The sequence below is a fragment of the Crotalus tigris genome, unplaced genomic scaffold, assembly GCF_016545835.1.
Source record: "Crotalus tigris isolate CLP2741 ecotype Arizona unplaced genomic scaffold, ASM1654583v1 scf7180000018998.211855, whole genome shotgun sequence".
Taxonomy (NCBI): domain Eukaryota; kingdom Metazoa; phylum Chordata; class Lepidosauria; order Squamata; family Viperidae; genus Crotalus; species Crotalus tigris.
Window position 1 is genome coordinate 18,484 of NW_024097317.1, and position 22,224 is coordinate 40,707.

Consider the following 22,224-nt stretch of genomic DNA (forward strand, 5'->3'; position numbering starts at 1 on the left):
CATAACTGCAAATTTTTGCTGAACAGTCAGTTGGTAAAGTGAGGACTACTTGTATGTCTCTAATGTGCACCTTTAAAATGACTGTATTTCATGTTGCGATATTGTAAAGTATACTCAGTGTATCCAGGTCTTCAAATGTCATAAAAACTTTTATTTGACAATTTAAATTATCAGCATACCTTTTGTTTTATTCTTACATATGCAAAACAAAAATGCATCCTACCCCCAATAATATAAAGAATAAGACTCTAAAATAATGATACTGTTCCTGTGCAACTGGATTTAATATCCATTTTGTTTTTGTCTTCAGGATTTCGTAAAAATGATGAAATGAAAGCTATGGAAGTCCTTCCAATCCTCAAGGAGAAAGTTGCATACCTTTCAGGTAATGTAATATAATGTATTTATGATTCTGACTTGTATTACTTAGCTTTTTGGTGAGAGATCGCTGATAGTGCAGTACATAGTTATGACAACTGAGCAACAATGAATATATCTTCTATTATTTATTTAGTATTTCTTCTGATACAGGTTCATACTTTCAGCATTTTGTCAATTAATTTTCTCCAACAAAATCTTTAGGCAGAACTACTCAGAACAAAAAAATTGAAATGTTCTAGTACAAATCAGTCTTCTCAATCTCAGCAAACTTTAAGATGTGTGAACTCCTAGAATTCCTTAACCTGCATCATTCATATAACAGGAGATGGACACTAGCCCACCCCCAAATGCATGGGTTATGTAACCAGTTCACAACATGAGAGAAAGAAGTTTGAAGATTATTTAAGTAAAGCGTGTTATCTCTTTACTTTCACAAATAGTTTTCTTTTTGGGGAGGGGGGGGTTATATTTTGTTGGATAGCTTCAAAATACTCAACAATTAGCTATCATTCTTCCATGAAGCCTTTGGTGTGATATTGGTTGTTTGTGTTTACCAAGAATATTGCTGTGAACTAAATACTCTAGAGTTACTTTGAATGCCAACGCTTAGGACTTTTGTGTAAAAATAACACAAGATTTTTCTTTTTTTAAAAAAAAACTTGCACACACCATTGCTCTATTCACATCATTCTTTTTTTTTACTTCTGAACATACTATCTAGATATAAGATATCCTTGTTTCATTATCTCTTTGCTCTATTAACTCCATGTTTTCTACCTGGCATGTTAGTTTCCATCATGCCTGGTTAAAATGAATGCTATAGTTCAATACATTTGGAGGGCAACAGTTTGTTGGCATTTATTCCATAACATAATGACCATATTTTGAACACTTGCTTCCCTGGTATTATGTGCTTAATCCCTGTCTAGATTCTAAATCATTGGTAAAATAAGAATGGAGAGCAACTTGATAGAAAAAACAAACCCTTGAGTCTAATATTGTCATATACTGCAAAAGGTATTGATATTATCCTGGTCTCTTTCTTTGAAATCTCTGAACAATTGGTTACTTAAGAACATGGATTCTGCCTTCTAACTCTTTACTTAACAGTATGACATTGCAGAATGAAAAATGTAAACTTTGTTCATGGATCTATAGTTTCTGGTTCCCCATGTTAGAAGAATTTTTGTCTGCATTAGCTCAACAACATGTACACAACATAGAGTTAAGTTGCTTCTTTGCACCTAGTCAAAGGGAGCTAATCTATTACATTCTACCTCCTTTCCTGGCCTCTGAAAGTAGGAATGTGAAGGAGTGACCACAAAGTGGATCTGATGCAAACTGTAATCGCTGTTTGCTCTATTTTCAACATATACACTTGCAGACAAACACTCGGCAGCCTTGCTGATCTACATGGGAGGATCACAAAATGGGGATAACCCAGATAATGAAACAGACTTAGGCATTCTGTATGCAGAGAAGCTCTGACTCTGATCAGGCCATTATTATGCAGGTTTTTTTTTTAACTGAAGTATCAAATGCAAATCAAATCACAGAAAAATGGGATGCTGGCCAACATTGGGGGAGATGTGTGAATTGTGGTTCACTGTAGAAGCAGTAAATAAGTGCCTTCTTCATACTTAATATCAACCTAGCATATCATATTACATAAAGAAGTTCTTTGACTGTATTTGCACATTGTATTTAGTCAGGCTTATGAATAAGCATGGAACACATCTTATGACAGCTGCTGATTTCTCCTTCCAGGTATAGGGCTTACTGCAGTTTTCCCCAGCTTTCTTCACTCTCCAGATGTTTGGGTGACAGCTCAGCAAAAGGGAATTGGGGGAGTTAATCCATACATCTGGAAGGCACACAGATTTTAGAAAGTTGGTGTAATATATCTCTGAGAGTAAGACATACACTATGCATGGTCTCAGCCAACCAGACAATATAGTTATGGCGTGTACTAGATTTATTTATGGGTATGTTCTCTGGCTGATTGAGTCTGGAAGTAATATATGTCCTGCATCATACACTAAGTTGTATATTACCCAAATATGGCTGTTTGCTAGTCATATTGGTTGGAAGTGCGGGTGGGAGAAAGAGGAAGAATTGGCACTAGCAAGCAAATGCACTCATACTTAACCATAAGTCTAAATAAACATGACATAAAAACTGGCCCCCATCCACCCAAATCTGCAATATGGGAACCTTCCCTAACAGAGGTGTTGTATAGGCTACTGAAATAATCTAGATGCATTGCTTTAAACTCTCGAGAGCTGTATAAATGCTCAGGATTAGTACTTGGAATCTCTGTTTGTAGCTGTCACACTTACTCCAAGCTGAATATATATGTCTTGAGATCTGGCTCAGAGATTTGGGAAAATAGCAGAAACTGGGTATAATTTCACTGTGATATTCTTCTCTCTTTTTTCCTTTCTGTTATCCCTTTACAACAATCTTCTGGTTCTTCTATTGCCAGTCTGTTCCTCTTGCCCCTCCTCCATATTTCCTTTCTTGAAATTTTGGCTGTTTGTTGTTTTTTTTAACCAGTGTTGATAAAGGGCCTCTCTATGGCTTCTTCTCTTGTGCATTTACTTATGTGTTCCAACAATGATGTCTTGGGTGTTGGTACAGCTCTTCCTCTTGAAGTTCACATTTAAACTAGTCCTTTTTAAATGTTTGTTGTCCGCACACAAATGCAGACAAATGCACACACACACACACACAAATGCACACACACACACACACACACCACCACCACCACCACCGCCAGAGTATGCGGGAAAGAGCTTGAGAGAAGATATGCTGCCTAGGAACAGTCACATAAGAGACAGGGCAACCCGCAACTGCAGAGTGCAGAGATCCCCAACCTTTTGGGCACCAGGGACCGGTTCCATGGAGAAAGGTTTTTCCACGGACCAGAGAGTGTGTAATTTTGTGTGCTGCTTGCATCCCACTGATGGGACTTTGCTTGTTTGTGCGGACCAGTTGCTGGCATGCCATGGCCCATATCAGTCCACGGACTGGGGGTTGGGGACCCCTGGAATAGTGGATAGGGCAAGAGGCTTAAAAGGAACTCTAAATTCTTGGGCTGGACCGCAAGAAAATTGTACTTTCAGACTTACAAGATTCTGTTAATGTAGCTTTAGAAGACAGTAGAATTAGATTACCTCATTGTATTTCCTGTCCAGTCTACCTGGTAAGGCTGACAAGTACAGAATCTACTGTATCTATTAAAAGTATGGGCATCAGGTGATTTAGTAAATTATGGAACATTAATAAAGATTCCAGTTGGATTTCAGATCAAATTAGCTCATATAAGAAACAAACTGCTGCCATTTTGACTGGAATGAAAGCTTCCACTTGGGGATCAGAGCATTACTCACTGTAAACATTGCCATCATGCAAACACTTCTAAATCCAGGTAAAAATCCTGAAGTGGCTCAAAAATCATCCTAACGGCAATGATTGTCAGAATAGCAAAGCCAGACTCTCCTCTCAATCTATGAGAGAGCACAGCTTTCAGTTCTCTGTAAGTAAGCCCGTCCTTGTCCATGTTCCAATATTTTGTTCTTGGTGAGAAAATGAAAACACTGATATAGTTCAGAAAAGATCAGTAATAGCGCAAATGGGCAAATGATGCTAAAGTTAACTTCATAGCTGAGGGAAGAGAAGACAGCCACCTTTCTTCTACATTTGTATTTCATCTCCCCCTTATGTATATGTTTCTGCTTTGTGGAATCAGTGTATCACTTCTACATTTGTTAACAGAATCTCATTTCCTTGATCAATTTACATCTAGACTTTCTCATAATTTAAGATTAAGGATAAAATCCAGCAGAGCAGTATGCCAGCATTAGACTAAATGTTAGCAGGCCTAATTGGCTGTTTTGTTAACCAATGTGAGAGGCCTGGGAATGGAAATGAACGGAGTATATTATGGCTACGCTTATCAGTGCATTATTTTCTAAACTAGTCTAAAAGCACAGCCTTGGTTTGGAAATGGCATCCTTTAATCAAATGGCTTTAGTGCTCGGAGACTGACTATAAACTGCAGTTATAATGAAATAGTGCTTGCTCCAAGATTTTATCCTTTGGTATGTATTCCACTTGCATTCTGCTATAAAAACTGGCTAGAATGTTTTCCCTACTTCTATATATTCCCTGGCACAATAAATAAAGAACTACCTGTGACCCAATAAAACATGTAAATTAGATTAAATTAAATATTTTACAGGATTCAAAAAAGAGATGGACTGGTGGTTCTGGACTATAAATAGTATTATCTGTTTAACGTGGATTTCAAGTGGCTTGCATCTCCTGGCTCCCTACCTCTAACAAAGGGACAGGAGTTCTAGATGCACTGTATAAATATCTTTAGACTGAAACACAGCAATAAAACATTCACAAGGGATCATGCAAAATAAGTAGTGTACTGAATACTTGGGATAAATAGAGAACAAAAATAAGCCCAGATTTTCTTTTCTTCTCTTTTGCTGTTTATTTCTATGAAGGAAAAAAAAAAAACACGCAAAAATTAGCTCACTGGAGATTTAATAATTTGTTTAGCTTGCAAGATTTGCAATAATTAAATCTTGCAAGATTTAATTATTAACAAAATGAAGGTGGTTTTGTAGGCTGCCTGCATCCTTATTTGTGCGGACCAGTTGCTGACATGCCGCGGCCTGGTACTGGGTCACGGACCGGGGATTGGGGACCCCTGCTGTGGGAGATGACTAGGTTGAGCTTGAGGGAGGGATCAATATGTCATCAGTCTCGAGTCTCTTCACACCCATAAGAGATACGTCCAGCCCACCTTGAATTCCATTGACTCTTACCTACTGCAATTTGCTTTGATTGTTAGTAGTTCAGATTCATGTTAGCGCGCAACAAATCTATATATTCATTTAAACTGTCTGGATGCCTGATTTCCTGTGCTTGACAAAAGCACGGCATCAAATGACTGTGTGTGTTTACAACTACAGTTCCAGCTGTGGTCATTAGGTGAATCCCACATGGTTGTTGAACTTCAAATAGTTGTTGAACAAACGGTTGTTAATCGAGGACCATGTGTACCACAATATTCCCTCTTACAATATTCCCTTTTGTTTCTGTAAATCAGGTAGACTAATGCATTCTGAAGTAAGGCTCAGAAGATATTATCTTCATTTGTTGTGCTCTAAAGCTCTTTTCATGAATCTGAACTACTAACAGTCAAAGCAAATTGCAGTAGATAAGAGTCAATGGAATTCAAGGTGGGCTGGACGTACCTCTTATGGGCGCGAAGAGACTCGAGACTGATGACATATTGATCCCTCCCTCAAGCTCAACCTAGTTATCTCCCACAGCAGGGGTCCCCAATCCCTGGTCCATGGCCCAGTACCAGGCCATGGCATGTCAGCAACTGGTCCACACAAACAAGGATGCAGGTAGCATACAAAACAACGCCCCCTTCGGTCCACAGAAAAACCTCTCTCCACCTAACCGGTCCCTGGTACCCAAAAAGTTGGGGACCTCTATCCTACAGCTTTACAATCATGTCACTTAGCAAGGGAGTTACTGTTGTTAACTGACTGAATTTGAAAATTTTACAACCGAAATTTAGAATTTACCTATAAGTTGCTGGGGAACTAATTTAGTTCTCCACATTCATTCTTAGAGTTCTGTAGTGACTTTTAATCTGTTAAAGCAATATATTAAATTATTTATAGTTAATAATGTTATACTGGAAAATTATAATTTCTGTAAGATTTATAAACCCTTGCTAACTCATTTGTAGGTTACTTTTTAATTCTTTTTTTTTTGTCTTATGTAGTTTATATATCTTCTTTAATGTTCCTCAAAAAGTACCCAAAACCCCCAAATAAAAAAAATTGTTGGTCTATTGTTCTATGGCTTGAATTCAGCAGTAGAGTACATATAAGGTTACTATGGTATATTATATGTAGCAGCAGAATTTAACCCAGGTTTGTAGTAGTAGCTGTAGAAAAAAAAATGCATTTAATAATAAACGGCATGACAAATGTAAGAATGTCACCTTAATTTTTGCATATGGTGAGAGCCTCCAAGAAGAAGCATACAGAATGGGAGGAGTTGATAGCAAAACATGATCTGGGAGGGAGTAGTAAAAATATAAAACGTATAAATTTAGTATAAAGTTATTACTTGCGACATTTCTGATTACACTGGCTCAGATCACATTCCACCCTCAGCATCTTTGAGCATTGTTATCCAAAATAATCCTAATATTAGTACTCCCTTTCTCTGAGAGATCCAGGGTAAGAGAATACTATTGTTCAAAAGGACTTTGAAGCCTCCTTTCTCCAATGGAAAGCAGAACAAAGAGTAGCATCCATTTACTTTTTTACTTGGAGAAGGGAAGTAATGGCAATAGCTGCCATCTTGTATTGTTTGGTACTCTGTGTGAACCCTTGCCCGGAATAAGATAGATAGCATCTGGAGCTAAGCAAGCTGTACAAGAAGTCACAACCAGTCCTGATTCCATTCATTCCTCAGATTGTGCCTTCATCAGTCTCTTCCATGGATTTATTTTCTTGACATTTTCTCGCTCTTGCCAGTAGTTTGGCTTCTCAATCTTGCAGAAATTAAGGGAATGGTACAAAGGCATACAGTATCTTTATAGCTCAGAAGCTTAGAAGATTTGGATCTGGATGTGGTTTTGGTAGAAAACCATCAGAGAATTGTAAATAACTTTGCAGATGACACCAAGCTGGCAGGAATAGCCAACACTCCAGAAGACAGGCTTAAGATACAGGAGGATCTGGACAGACCTGAACACTGGGCACTATCTAACAAAATGAAATTCAATGGTGAAAAAAGTAAAGTTCTACATTTAGGCAAAAAAACAAAAACAAATGTACAGATATAGTATAGGGGGTACTTTGCTCAATAGTAGTAACTGTGAGAGGGACCTCAGAGTCCTAGTGGACAATCACTTAAATATGAGCCAGCAATGTGCTGCAGCTGCCAAAAAGGCCAACACAGTGCTAGGCTGCATTAACAGAGGGATAGAATCAAGATCACGTGAAGTATTAATACATTTTACAATGCCTTGGTAAGGCCACACTTGGAATACTGCATCCAGTTTTGGTCACCACGATGTAAAAAAGATGTTTGACTCTAGAAAGAGTACAGAGAAGAGCAACAAAGATGATTAGGGGACTGGAGGCTAAAGCATATAAGGAACGGCTGCTGGAATTGGGTATGTCTATTTTAATGAAGAGAAGGACGAGGGGGGACATGATAGCAGTGTTCCAGTATCTCAGGGGCTGCCACAAAGAAGAGGCAGTCAAGCTATTTTCCAAGGCGCCTGAAGGCAGGACAAGAAGCAACGGATGGAAACTAATCAAGGAGAGAAGCAACCTAGAACTAAGGAGAAACTTCCTGACAGTTAGAACAATTAACCAGTGGAACAACCTGCCTCCAAAAGTGGTGAATGCTCCAACACTGGAAGATTTTAAGAAGAGACTGGACGGCCATTTGTCTGAAATGGTATAGGGTTTCCTGCCTGAACAGGGGGTTGGACCAGATGACCTCCAAAGTCCCTTCCAAAATCATCATCATCATCATCATCATCATCATCATCATCATCATCATCATTATTACTACTACTACTACTACTACTACTACTACTACTACTACTACTACTACTATTTTGGAGGGAGAGGACTATCTTTTCTGTGTTGGCATTCAAAATTGGGATCAGCCACCGAAAATAATTTTAATACACTGTTTTTAGCCTTAAGACATAGGAGAACATTAGTATCTTAGATATGATAGTAATTTAGGTAGCATTAGAACATGCCCAATATTTTACAGAGCTGACTAAATAAAACATGGTTAAGTTCTTTTCATAAGGGTTTTCCTTATGAAAATAGCTACATATTGAGTAAATCGGTCTGTTCTTTCTAACCCCACCTTCAGTGATTGTTGCAAAGATAGAATTTCTTTGAAGCCATTTGCAGCCCTTTTGACAAGGTGAAGGGTACCAATGGAATTAGATACATATAAAATGCTTCCAGTATATTCAGCATAATTTCTGCAGCTGTAAAAGAAGAACTTTCTTATCCATATCTCCCCCTAGTGTTGTGCCTTTTAATTGAGAACATAACATATACAGTGGTGCCTTTCTGTGGAAATGCAGTCTTGTCCAAATTCTTGGCTCAGATGCATAGCGAGGGATTGCAGTTCTCTCTGGGACAGAGGCCTTTATCTTCAATGTTTGCCACAGTCTGCAGGCCCTCAGTATGTTTCTTTTTTCAGGTGGAAGAGATAAGCGTGGGGGCCCCATTCTAACATTTCCAGCTCGAAGCAATCATGACAGAATACGACAAGAGGACCTTAGGAGGCTCATTTCATACCTTGCGTGCATCCCTAGGTAAGGGCACCTTTTGTGTATTTTATGTGTGTCTCTGCAGCAAAACAAAATCGTTTACACGGGCTATATTTTATGGAAACATGACCGGAAAGTCTGCTTTATTCTTTCATTCTGTCAGATTTGTATTCTGTGTAATGCAATTTCTGTAATTACATGATTACAAGGAAAGCTTGTCCTGGAAGGAATGAAAGTATCAGGGCGAAAGTGGTTTTGACAAAATTAGAGCTAGTTTTAAGGGGCATTGCTGTGATTTTACTCAAGCATTTTGCTCAAGCATTTGGCAAACAGCAATAGTGAAAAACATCCTGGCCCTAACTCCACATCTTACTGGTGAAGGCTTAAAGCTCACCTTGTGATCTTCTAAGTATTGATTGCAGAGAAAACCCGCAGAAATGGCGTTAAGCATGATACTACAAAGTTGCTTTTCTGAAATTGTTCTCTTTTGAGATAACTGCTTCTTGTTATGATTTGCAGAGTTTTTCAAAAGTTTCAGTGCAACTCAGATTTTAGGCATTGTTAATATCTAACTAGAAGAGCCAAGCCTGCTTTGCAAAATATTGAAGGAGAAAATGAAAGTCAGATGGGGATGTGTGGCAGAAAGGGAAGGCAGAGGAGGGGGGGGGGCTTTTATACAAAGCTGAAACATGGTTAAGTTTGCCTGCCAATCTTAAAACATACTGGATAAAAATCTTAAGTTTTTTTTTTTTTTAAATCTGGCTGGGGACAATCTTTCCACAGGTAAAACTCCTACTAGGTGGATAGATGAAAGTGTAAGCACAATTGACAGATGAATTATCAAGTTTGTACTTGTAATACAGCTTGCCTTTTTTAATTGCTGTTCTATTTCCTTTCTAGTGAAGAGGTTTGCAAGCGAGGTTTCACAGTAATTGTAGATATGCGCGGATCAAAATGGGACTCTATTAAGCCACTTTTGAAGATCCTACAGGAATCTTTTCCATGTTGCATTCACGTTGCACTGATAATCAAGCCAGATAACTTTTGGCAGAAACAGCGGACTAACTTTGGCAGCTCCAAGTTTGAATTTGAGGTAATGTATTGCAGCAATGGGGGGTTTATTTTTTTTGCAGCGTTGGGCGCACCAGGCAAAGGGAAAACTGCCTTTTGAGTCTCCTTTCCAGACATTTATGGATTTAATATTTTGCACTTGTTTAAAAAGAAAATCTGCATTGCTGGACCGTGGGAGGAGGAAATTACAGAGCAAGTTAGCTATATTTAGAGTAAAGGAAAAAGGATACAGCATTGCTTCATCTTCTAAGCAGTCATTAAATACATAGCTCCTTCTGCAATAAAAGAATAAACTAGAAAATACATAAACGCCAGTCATGACCCAGCTTGGCTGGAAGTATTGCCTCTGCTTACTAATGAGGAACCATGCTGTTAAGGATATCTGTCCGCTATTCAAACATGGAAAAATGTTTATTAATAAAGAGTCTCAATATATGGTTGCAAGTGGTGATTTTCCTGGCTCCTCCTCTGCTGTGGTCCATGGCATTTGGTATTAGCTTGGTGTTAGGAATATACCGTAAATGCCGGCGTATAAGGCGACTTCCGCGAGCGCTGAAATCGGCGCCAAAGACGGGGGTCGTCTTATACGCCGAGTCGTCTTATACGCCAGAAATATTGGTAGTTTCTGGCGTATAAGATGACGTTCTAGGAATGCGGCCTGGCTATAAAGACGGGGGTCGTCTTATACGCCGGGTCGCCTTGTACGCCAGCATTAACGGTAATCTTCTGATGCAAAATCATGTGTCAAGGACTTGGTCAGGAGACAGTAATCTTGTCCCATTGAATATTGCTGAATGCCTTGGGAGATGGAATAGCGCAGAACATTCCAGGCATTGCTGCTGTTGATAAATGGGTCTTTTTTACAGGCCTGGTGAAATGAGCGGTAGTAAGGATAACCAGTTTCTGCAGAACAAATATTTCACTGGAAGCAGACTAATGAGTAGTATCGAGGAACATGTAGTCTTTGAATATTTTCCCAGTATTAGAATATATTTTACATTGAATATATGAACATATATGAATATGTTTTCCCAGTATTAGAATGTATAAGAAGCAAGAGCAGTGCTTGTGGCGGCCCAGCCCATGCCTTCCTCCACACTACACCCCCATTGAATATTCTTACTTTGCAGTGACTTTGGTTGCATCAGCATCTCCTCCTCATTTACATTATGTCAGCAAAGCAGAGTGGATCATATTCACTCTGTCAGATCTAGCGAGATAGGCATCAACCACAAGGGATAAGCAGTCCCACAAATAATCTGCTCCTCTGCCATGCAGGGCTTCAAAAATGAAAGCCAGCATCTTGAATTGCACCTAGAAGCCTACAGGGAGCCAGTAGTGCAACTTGGCCTTATGTGCACGTATCATGGGGTGCCCACTGCTTCACATGCTGCTGCATTGTGGTTAGTCTGAAAATTCCAAATACTTTTCAAAGGTAGCCGCTTTGCAATCATCCAACTGGGAGGAGACTAAGATGATTGTAAGCAGTGGCTCCCCATCTGGGGACAGGTGCAACTGATGGGCAAGGTTTATTTGTGCAAAGATTTTCCTTGCCACAATTGCTACCTATTGCTCAAGCAGAAACCATCAGATTGCACACCAACTCTCCCTGGGGAGCTGTAACCCCATTCAGAGTTATGAATGGAAACTCATTAGACCTGCTAGTGAGAGTATAAAACCCCCATCCACTCAGTCTTGTCAGGGTTGAGCTGAAGCCAAATCTTCCTCATCCACACCTGAATAGTCTCTAGGCATCATTTGTAGATGTGCAACTATCATTAGCATACATGCTAATAGATAACATCACCCAGGGTTTTTAAATATATTTCAATGGGAAGAAAATTAAACCCTCTAGTGCCGTGCAAAACACAGACCGAGGGATGGATCCCATCCCCACCTCCAACTGGAACCATCTATAAATGGAGAACCACTGGCAGAATCTGCCTCCTATTCCCAACCCACTTCCATCAGCCAGGAAGTTTCCAGAAATGATGGTAACGAAAGCTGCTTAAGAGGCCAAGGAGGGCAGGATGGGTATACTCCATCCATCATGACCTGTCTTGGTACTATTTTATTTACTTATTTGCTTTTTATGTGCTGCAACTATAGCTCATAGGAATTGTGTTTCTTAAATTGATCCACTTTTTGTATGTCATTTAGGGAAGTGTTAGCTGTTGGATGATTGATTGAATGAAGCAAATAAAACAGTGTTCAGGATGGCTTGATCAGTGCAGCAGCAATGGATGGAATTGAATAATCGCCCTTTGCAGAAGACATACTAGCAGGAGAAGCTCATCACTTTTTTTGACGTGTGGGAGGATTTGCTGCTGTGAAATGGGAAGAGTGTTAGGCTTCTACATATTTTTTCAGAGAGCAGAGGCTATAAGAAGAGAACTGGGATATTTGTACTGAACTTCCTTCTAATTTTGTAGGAAGGGCTGCCTTCTCCTTTGCTACTTGTTTGAGGATGGAGTGTGGTGGTGACTGTTGTTTGGGCCTAGAGCTTTGAAGCAGAATATCTGTAAAGTACCTATATTTTGATAAGCTGCTGGTTTGCACCATCACCATTTTGTGTGCTCTGAAAAGCCAGAGAGAGGGAGAGGGAGAGGAGAGGAGAGAGAGAGAGAGAGAGAAGCTTTATATGCACCTTGTCTTTGTGGGGGCCTTGTATAATGGTCATACAATGCTGAGCCAGATTACATCCTGTGCTCTGTTATGAATACACACAGATGCTTCTCCACAAGTTGTAATGCTTCCCTGTGGACATTTGTGCATTAGATAAAGGTTCCAGAGAGAAGGGCCAATTGGCATATTCATACTGGAAGTAGAGCTTCTTGGCATCGCCTTATTCCCTGCTTCTGTGATAACTCCAGTTTGGATTAATTTATTTTTTGGGGCTCTTGCAACAAGAATAGTGAAATTTGTAAATCTGAATTTAGAATTCTGAATAGACACTTCAGACTATTTTATTTTGTACCTTCCTATATTGGCTGCCTTTGCATGGAATTATAAATCCAAATTTTGGCTTCAGATTCTGACTTTTAGGAGAACATTGAAATGAGATTTCCTAGTTCATATAGCTGATTGCATGATGCAAGCTATGTGGGAGCAATCACGAAATATAAACCAGTATAGAAGTTTGTTCTGGTATAGTGTTAAAATTCACCAGAAGAGCAAATTACCAGCAAACCATCTTGGATTTTAAGATCAACAGAAGAGATAGCTTTGTCTCATCCATGAAATTAGTAAGATTTAAGTGGGGATTCAGTCCACTGCGGTCTCAGTTCTCCCTCTCTAGAGAGAACTTTCAGGGTTCATCTACAGTTTTTCAGGAAGCAAAATTAAATATTTATAATTTAAGAAGACATTGTAATCTTGACTACTGGGAATTGTAGTTGACTCCAGATATGAGTTTAGTACTTGGCATTAATTTGTGTTAGTTGCAGAGGGGGGAATGCTTTTATCATCATCATCATCATCATCATCATCATCATCATCATCATCATCATCATTAGACTTTATGCCACTATATACATACATAAAAATATACATAAGTAGTCACTGATTACTGACCATTCAGTGACCATTCATGCTTACAGTGGCACTGAAAAAGGAGGCTTATGACCAGTCACTGAACTTCCAGCTGTCACAGCACCTCCACAGTCATGTGATTCCAGTCTAGATACTTGCCAACTAGCTTGCATTTATAGTGGTTGCAGAATCCCCTCCCCGTCAGATGATCATAATTTACAACCTTCCCTGCTGGCTTCCCACCAGCCCAGTCAATGGGGAAAGCAGAGGAAAGGTTGCAAATCATCCAGTAAGTTGCTCACACCCGCCGGGCAGCAGTCACTCCAACTCTGCCACACTCGTGCCATGCCTTGCGAGCTGCTTGCACACCCTCCCTTGTTAGACAGCAGCCATCCCCAGCCTCATCGTGCTTTATTTGCCTGCCAGCCTTCTTGCAAGCCGTATGGGACTGGCTTAATAACCCAAGATCCTCATTTAACAATGGGAATGGGGAATGCTGGGATTGCCATTGCCAAGCATTGCAGTCGCACGGTCATGCTTTACGCCCACATCACTTAATGTGGAAAATATCGGTTCCAATTCCTGTAATGAACCGAGTTTGTTCTTGTATGCCTTCAGTTGAGAGCTACCTATGAATGCAAGATGGGATCAGATGAGTTAGCTCTTTATATTCATGTTATACTTTGGTCCCCAGATTCTGAAATTGATCCTTATCTTTTGCCCAAGCGACCTCTTGATAAAAAAAAAGTCTATAGCCAGACTATATCTAGTTAAATCTTGGTTCAGCCATAGCACTGGGAAACCTGGCTGCTTTAGAATGATCATGCTTTGGAATGATCTTGCCTAGTCTAAATTAATATCCCATTTATGAAACGTGTTGAAAGAAACCCACATAGAGGAAGAAAAGGTAGAGTGATAAGTAGAACAATTAAAGCTGGTGTCACTTCATGTTCTTCTTATTGTGTTTTATATATGTTATTTGCAATAGCGCCTAGTATGCACATATGTGTGCTTAAATATACCATGCTGCATAGCTAACAATTAATCTTTGCTTTTTTAGACAAACATGGTGTCTCTGGAAGGCCTTACCAAAGTTGTCGACCCTTCTCAGTTAACTCACGAATTTGATGGCTGTTTGGAATATAACCACGAAGAATGGATAGAAATCAGAGTTGCCTTTGAGGATTATATTAGCAATGCCACTCATATGCTCTCTAGGTTGGAGGAGCTGCAGGATATATTGGCCAAAAAGGATTTGCCTCAGGACTTGGAGGCAGCCCGGAGTATGATAGAGGAGCATTCACAATTGAAGAAAAAAGTCATTAAAGCTCCTATCGAGGATCTGGACTTGGAAGGGCAAAAGCTACTGCAGAGGATACAAAGCAGTGAGACTTTCCCCAAAAAGAACTCCGGGTCTGGAAACGTGGATCTTCAGAATCTCTTGCCGAAAGTATCTACTATGTTGGACCGGCTGCACTCAACACGGCAGCATCTGCATCAGATGTGGCACGTACGGAAATTGAAATTAGACCAATGCTTTCAGCTCAGGCTATTTGAGCAGGATGCAGAGAAGGTAAATGTAAACTTTTATGAGCTGTTTTAAGGCAATTGGGCCGTATATATTAGCACTTGGTTCTGTGGAAGCATCCTGCATTTTTCCCTTTTAAAACCTAGACTTTATGATTCATCTGTTCTCCTGGCCATTCAGGCATAGGAAGTATGTGATGATTAATGCTGCAGAAAGAAGAGGTGGCTTTCCTAGCAAAGTATGATGTTGCCAAAGCCCCCATTAGTTGTTAAGCTTGTTCTTTAGCAGCCTCCCCAAGCTGATGCCCACCAGATAAGTGGGATTCTTTTAGTACAACTGGAGGACACCAATTTAAGAAAGGCAGTAGTAAATTATATGCACACAGACGTAGAGAGACATACATACATGCACACATACTTAAAGAAAGAAAAAGAGGTAGGTGGAACTCTGGCCTCTAATTTTCAGATCCCTTAATTTTTTTTTTTTATAATCTGGCAGGTTTTTTAAATTAAATGTTTATTTTTATCCCTCCTTTTTTATTCTGATAGGTGCTTGATTGGTGGTAATTTGGATACCAATCTTTTGCTCAATTCAGAATAAATCACGGTGTAGGAACTCGCTATATCTAAAAAGTAAGACTAGGAAAAAGCATAAGATACTGGAGTAAAATATTTATTTTTATTGTTATTATAAATCACTTTAACCTAGCTAATTTGATGATTTGGGCAAATTAATCATAACACTGGGATTTGAGTGAGATATCTTATTACCCTTACACATATGTACATGCTGTTCTCAGCCAAGGTTGGCTTCAAGTCTGGTTTGCAATTAAGAACCAACAGAGAACAAACAGCCCAATAAAATCATAACCAATTCACTATTATTACTGTAGCTTGTTCTTTTTTTGGGATTCCTGCCATTTTTTTTTCTGGGCTGAAAATCAACATCTCTAAAGTTCTTTCACAGTGGGCTTTTTCAGGAGACCCAGCAAGTTTTTAACCATATATTTTCATCTAAGTGGCTAAAATATTGCAAAAGTCTCAAGACAATTATATACTCTGAATCGCCTTCGCTTCTGTTGAAATAGCTTTTTAAAGCATCTACAAGTAGAAGTCAAATAAAAGGCATAGGCTGCACTGCCTTTCAGGCTATTCTAATTTCAGCCCTAAAATAGGGTCTTTCTCTATTAGCTAGTAATAGGGATTTGGAGGAAAGAGTATGAAAAACACTGAATATTTTTGAATCTGAAGTATCCAGTTTTTAAATGCAGCGTGCTTTGCCTGTAGTTGGAAACAGTCACTCCAAGTATGTTGAGACACCTATTAGTGTGAACTACTCTGTTTTGAGCTAGGAACACTTCCAGAATGCTGGAAACTAGCAGTTTCACATCTTTAAAAAATTGTTTCATACTTGAAGCATAAATAGGAAATAGGAAGTGCTGAATTTGAAAACAGTTTGACTTGGAATGTTGTGCATGTCCCTGTTTTTAGCCGTGTCTTAATATTCCATTGTTTGGATTTCATTTTTATAGATAATTCAGAAAATATATGGTATTCTCTGTTAGAGGTTTACAAACTTTCTTAGCCCGATTGAATAGCTGAGAAGATCTGAATAGATTCTACCTAATTTATATCCTAACATGGGAACAGATTTCCTGCTTGGAAAATACATTGATCCAGCATCCCATACATGCAGGAAATGTTCCCCAAATTTAAGATTCAGCAGGGGCTGGAAAGAAGCATTTGGAAATATATGATTGATTCATCCTTTTTGCCAGTGACAACAGGAGACGATAAACATGAGTTGGAACAAATTCTAACCTCATGCTTTTCTTCTGTAGCTGGATACCCTGGAGAATTAAATAAGTGAAAAAAAATGTTGTTAGAATGTAACATACATTTGGGTTTTGCGCTATTTTATTCTAAGCAAAAACATGTGTGTGCCATTGTATTTATATTTCAGGTTTCCTATGTCTGATTATCATTATTATAATGAACTAGACTGGTCCATGAACATTTATTCCATAAGAAATTCTGTATTTGGGCATTTGGAGATGCCATAGCTCAAATTGAACTGTGTTTGATTACAACATAATTTTAACGTACCTTTGAAACAATATCTGTATCTGCTGGGAGTTCCTGCTTAATCTTTGCTATTAAAGTAAAGGCACCTGGGCAGCTGGCTTTAGATTTACATTCAAACTCTTAGAGCTGTTTGGGGCATCTTGGTTGTCTTTATTACTTTGTTTATATTTAGAGGGATAAGACAGACAAATCAGATGGTGAATCCCAACTCCAACTCAAGCACATAGCATTGGAGAGTAGTTGTGTTTGTTTCTTGTACCAGCAAAGAATTATGGTTAGAACATCAAAGCTTTAAAAGATTATAAAGAAGAGAACGCCCCCCCCCCCGAGATATTGTTATTTGGATATTTTTATAGGACTCTTTTAAAGTGCGCCTATACCAAATAAACTAAATAGTAGGTATTCATTAGCTACCTTTTTAAAATGAGTTGTAATTAGATGTTTTAATTCTCATCCCACAAATTCCAAATAGCCATGCCAAAACTTCACATTGATTGACACTCTCGCTTTTCAAATCTCAAATATAGCATGCAGTAAATTAAAACATATAAGCAATAAAGCTATCTAGTTGAGCACATATCAACATCAAATTTAGAATAGGAGTATCTTGTTCAAAATTATGAGTCAATGTCCGAAATATTTTAGTTCAAATTAGAATTTCCAATCTACCTTGAACAAACCTAACTCTGAAATATCCTGTAATATATTAATACAAATGTAGCCCGAGAATTTTCAAGGGTTTCTTTTAATTTAATCTTGGGTATCCATTTCTTTCACTTTATTATTTATTTTTAAAAAGGCATATATTTTATAACTGCCTGAATTTAAATGTTGACATTTCTTCTCAGCCAACTTACACTATAGAATTAGAAATTCTGAATATCTCAGTTAAAATGTGTCTTCAGGGTCAACAAGTTAGTTATTTGCTCCTGGAATCACTGAAGGAGATGGAGAGATTTTTCAGTCCTATCTTTTGGCCCAGCACTCTCCTTCCCTGAACAGATGGTATGATCTCAGAGCCTTCCCAAGTGGTAGTCCTGGGGGAGCACAATGTAAGGGTTGAAGCTAGTCAGTCTAGTGCAACCCAGGATTTTATGGATATCATTACAACAAATGGAACTATCCAAGAATGTCATTGACTTGACATGTTGAAGAAATCATCAGTTGGACAGGAAACTGCTGATCTGGGCTGGGGGTTTGACACCCCACTGTCATGGACAGATTGCTCCGTTGAGATTATCAGTGTCATTTCCCCATGGCAATGTGGCTTTCATGATTTTCCAGTTATGTTAGGCACTTGAGTTGAAGCCCTGTGACTTGGCCCATTGCCATATGATAATGGGGCAGGTGGGAGGATTATGGGTTTTTACATTGTGATAATTTAATGATGTAAGCTGTGTATGAGTTGGCTGGCCATATAAATTTGTTTAATCAAAAAAATCATAAATTATCCTTCCCCACCCCCGCTTTTAGCCACCATCTCCTTCAGCTTGCCAGAATTACCTGGTTATCTTGGAGTGACAACAATAAAGTAAGTAGAAAGTGGCTAAGAAGCAAATGAAGGAAACATATGACAAATCTAAATGAGTAGTATGAAAATTCATTACTGAGCTTACTCTATGGCAATTGTTTTCTACCATTCATTATATTTTAAGTTGTTCTGATTTGTGAAGCATTTTTAATACTTTGACCTCGAAAGGGAATTGATTATACCCTCCATGGCTTAATATGGTAAAGGGTGGCATCTGGTAAATTTGGCCACATCTGATATTTAATAATTAATGAAAATGTTTTGGAAGAGGTATCCACAGCACTATGTAGTCCACTATTGTTGAGGCCAGAAGATGAAGATTATTCTCATGGAGAAATTCAACCAGTTATAGTACAGGTAGTCCTTATTAGAGACTGCTGTGAACAACAACCATTTGCAGTTACAATGATGATGAAAAAGTAACTTTGCAACCATTCCTCACATTTACGACCTTCATAGATCTGGAAGGGGAAGGAATGCTGAAGTAAAATCATAAGCACAATCATCGTTTCACTTGGTGAGCACTTCAACTTAATGACTGTGTTTCCAGTCCCAGTTGTCACTAAATGAAAACCAACTGGGTTGGTTTTGTTTGTCTGGATTTGTTACATCTAGTAAGAAGGGGATAGCCAGTTGAATTGAAGAAGTCATTAATTCATTTTATTATTAATTCTGATAATGATCAGATCCTTTGAAAGAAGCAAGAACCAGGCCACTAATGAAGAAATCTAACATGGACACAGAGTAGAGAATAAAGAAAAAATGAGCAACCCTATCTTTATTTTCAGATACGATACTCAAGTGTGTGGTTGATGACCAACTCCAAGCATTCCTGCATGAACTTGATTTCCTCAGATTCATTTCAAATTTGGTCATCCTGTGGGTCTATTTCTCTGCGAGAGTAACAGATAGAACAGAGATTTATGTATTATCTTCAAAATCTCAACAGCTTTCAATAGCATTGATGTAGTATCTTCTGGAACTCCCTGAGATAGAAGCACTGTTTTTTTTTTCAGTTCCGCTCCTAGTTGACTAAACATTCTCAGAAGGTGGAGCTGTGGTCTTATACCCCTGTTCCATGGCAGCAAGATCACAGTGGTCCTCAGCTTTATGCCCATACAATTTAATATCTATGTGAAAGCCATTGGGGGAGATAATTTGAAGTAGTGTGCTTAGTTTAACAATACACAGTTGATATGCAGCTTTACCTTACTTTTCCATCTAAACTGGTGTAGCAGTAAATACCCCAGATCAGTGGCTCAGCATAGAAGTGATGAAGCCCAATGAATGAAGTTCTGTCCAGACAAGGAGGTGCACTTGGCGAATGGCACCTCTGCTCAAATGGACCATATTTGGCCTGTTCTGAAAAGGATTGCACTATTCTTAAAATAATGAACTGAGGATATTCCTGGATCCAGTACTGTCACTAGTGTCATTGGTGGTTTTGATGGCCTACAGTCTGCTTAGGGTGAAGTACTAGTTTGGATCCTTTCCAAACAGGAATATCTTGACATCAGTTATCTGCTCTGGCAAGTTACACTTGGGGTTAATTTTGAAGACATTTCAGAAACTTTGAACTGTCCAAAATAGAGCTGAAGGTGGAGGTGATCAATATGATCATATTGGTTGATAATGCTCTTCAATTTGTTAATGCTTGTTGGTATGCTGCCAAGTTCTTATGAAGTTCTTATAAATGAAGTTTCCTATTTTCATTAAATAGTTGCTTTTTCAGTTTATTCATCGTTTGAAATTTTACCTAATCCATTGGAGGGAGGGAGCCCACATCAGCTAAACACATTTTGGAGAGTTATATACAAACATATTTTCAACCAAATAAGTAGAATATAAGGCCCAGGTTGATTATTTCATCTTGTTTCACTGGTACATCAATAAACATTTTTTTCAATGGGTGTTTCAACAAATTTTGCATTTGACAGATATTGTGTCTTTTGGAGTAGTGCTCCTTTATACTTACTTCATCTTTTCAAAATGAGTCATGCATGTATCACTTTTATCAATTTCTTTTTGCCTAGCTAGCCTTTTATCTTTAGGTTAATATTTGAGGCATATTGAGAAACTAAAAGAGCCGACTAGTTGCCTCAAGGCGATTGTTACTAGCTACCTGAATGGTTATTTACATGACTGTCTTGCTCAGCGCTGTACCATTAGGAAGCTTTGCTAAAATTGTAAGTCATTTATATGATAATCGGCAAATGTTTTAAGCCTCTGTGCACTTCTATGCTGAACATTAATTTTTGCTTTCTTTAGATGTTTGACTGGATCACACACAATAAAGGGCTGTTTTTGAACAGCTACACAGAAATTGGAGCCAGTCACCCTCATGCTATGGAACTTCAGACACAGCACAACCATTTTGCTATGAACTGTATGGTAAGACTTTTGCAAGAGCACTTCGTTTTTTTGATACACCTTGTTCTTTTTAATATCGAAGAATACAGAGCTTTGCTTTCTGATTCTCACTGAAAGCAGGGTAATGGAAGGTCCAGTGTAAATAAATAGCAGAGAAGAGAGATTGGGAAGAACATAGCTTGCTCGATTATGTAACATACAAATGGAAAGGAGGACTTAACGGAAAAATCATGTGTGTGTGTGTGTGTGTGTGTGTGTGTTAGATACACTTACACTTATATATGTAAATATATAAAACTTCTAGACACTACTGTTCAAAAAGTTGAAGTAATATTTAAAAGTACTATACAGTGTGTGTGGATGTGTGTCTGTCTGTCACAAACACACACAGAGTCAGATGTTGTACAGTTTGGAAGGGAATAGGTAACTCATAGAATTCTCAAAGGAAGAGTAAAATACATTTCAAACCTAATGGCTGAAGGGACCTAGCATTTAACTGACAGTACTTAAAAGGGGTTTTGAAATGGAAATGCATTAATAAAACAAATGCTAGGATTTATTCAACTTTTAAGTTGTGGCTTGTTTCTCCTGGGCATTACTTTCATTTGGATCTACAATTTGGATGTGACCTGTTTTGACAGCAGTTTTGAATTTCTGCAGTTTAGATGTGACCTGTTTTGACAGCAGTTTTGAACTTCTTAGGGCTACTTATCAAGAGGTCTGTTTGGGTTTTTCTTACTTAAAACAGAACTGAATTTATGTAACTTAAGGTTGAATTGTGGAGTCCTTGGTGCTCTCTCCACTTTATTTTTTGCTTGCAGATAATTCATTACCTGACTAGGTAACATCATCAGAATTTCCTTTTGAAGAAGAAAATGTGAAAGTTATAGCCTTTAGTAGAATCTTATATTTTCCTTAAAGTTTTATTCATATGAAGTCGTGTTCAACTTTAGATTGATCATTACTAATCAGTTTGCAATATGCCACTTATGAAAGGGAGGCTTCAAAAAGAGTTAAACTTTTTCTAGAGAAAAATAGAAACTTATGTAAATTAAGATTTTTTTTAATACTCATATGATCCTAACAGATGTATCAGTCACATCTGTCCCAACAGACAACACAATCTATAGTGTCTCTTTTCTGGAACAAAATCTCTTTCTCTCTTTCAGCTCTGCCTTATTTATGGAGAGCAGGTTCATTTTACTGAAGCAGGCTCCTCTCAGCTGAATAAACAAAACAAGAAGGAGAATCCCTTTAAAAGCTGTAGTTCTTTCAGGAGAACCATTGCCTACTTTGAAGAAAGCAAAACTTTATACTTAAATTTTTGAAAAATGGTTTCCCCATTATCACGCTTCTATATATAATTCTC

The 22,224-nt window shown here is 38.4% G+C and overlaps 1 protein-coding gene across 4 annotated transcripts in view; it reads left to right on the forward strand.

The window, feature by feature from the left end:
- Positions 1-310: 310 nt before the first annotated feature.
- The window catches only part of LOC120314724 (triple functional domain protein), a 166,192-nt gene continuing 144,278 nt past the window's right edge, over positions 311-22,224 (forward strand). For all 4 annotated transcript variants that reach the window (XM_039358107.1, XM_039358108.1, XM_039358110.1 and 1 more), the window contains exons 1-5: positions 311-385; positions 8,671-8,785; positions 9,641-9,833; positions 14,403-14,915; positions 20,754-20,876. In XM_039358107.1, coding sequence (XP_039214041.1) covers positions 331-385; positions 8,671-8,785; positions 9,641-9,833; positions 14,403-14,915; positions 20,754-20,876 — 999 coding nt within the window. In that variant the 5' untranslated portion in view covers positions 311-330. The remainder of the gene's footprint in view (positions 386-8,670; positions 8,786-9,640; positions 9,834-14,402; positions 14,916-20,753; positions 20,877-22,224) is intronic.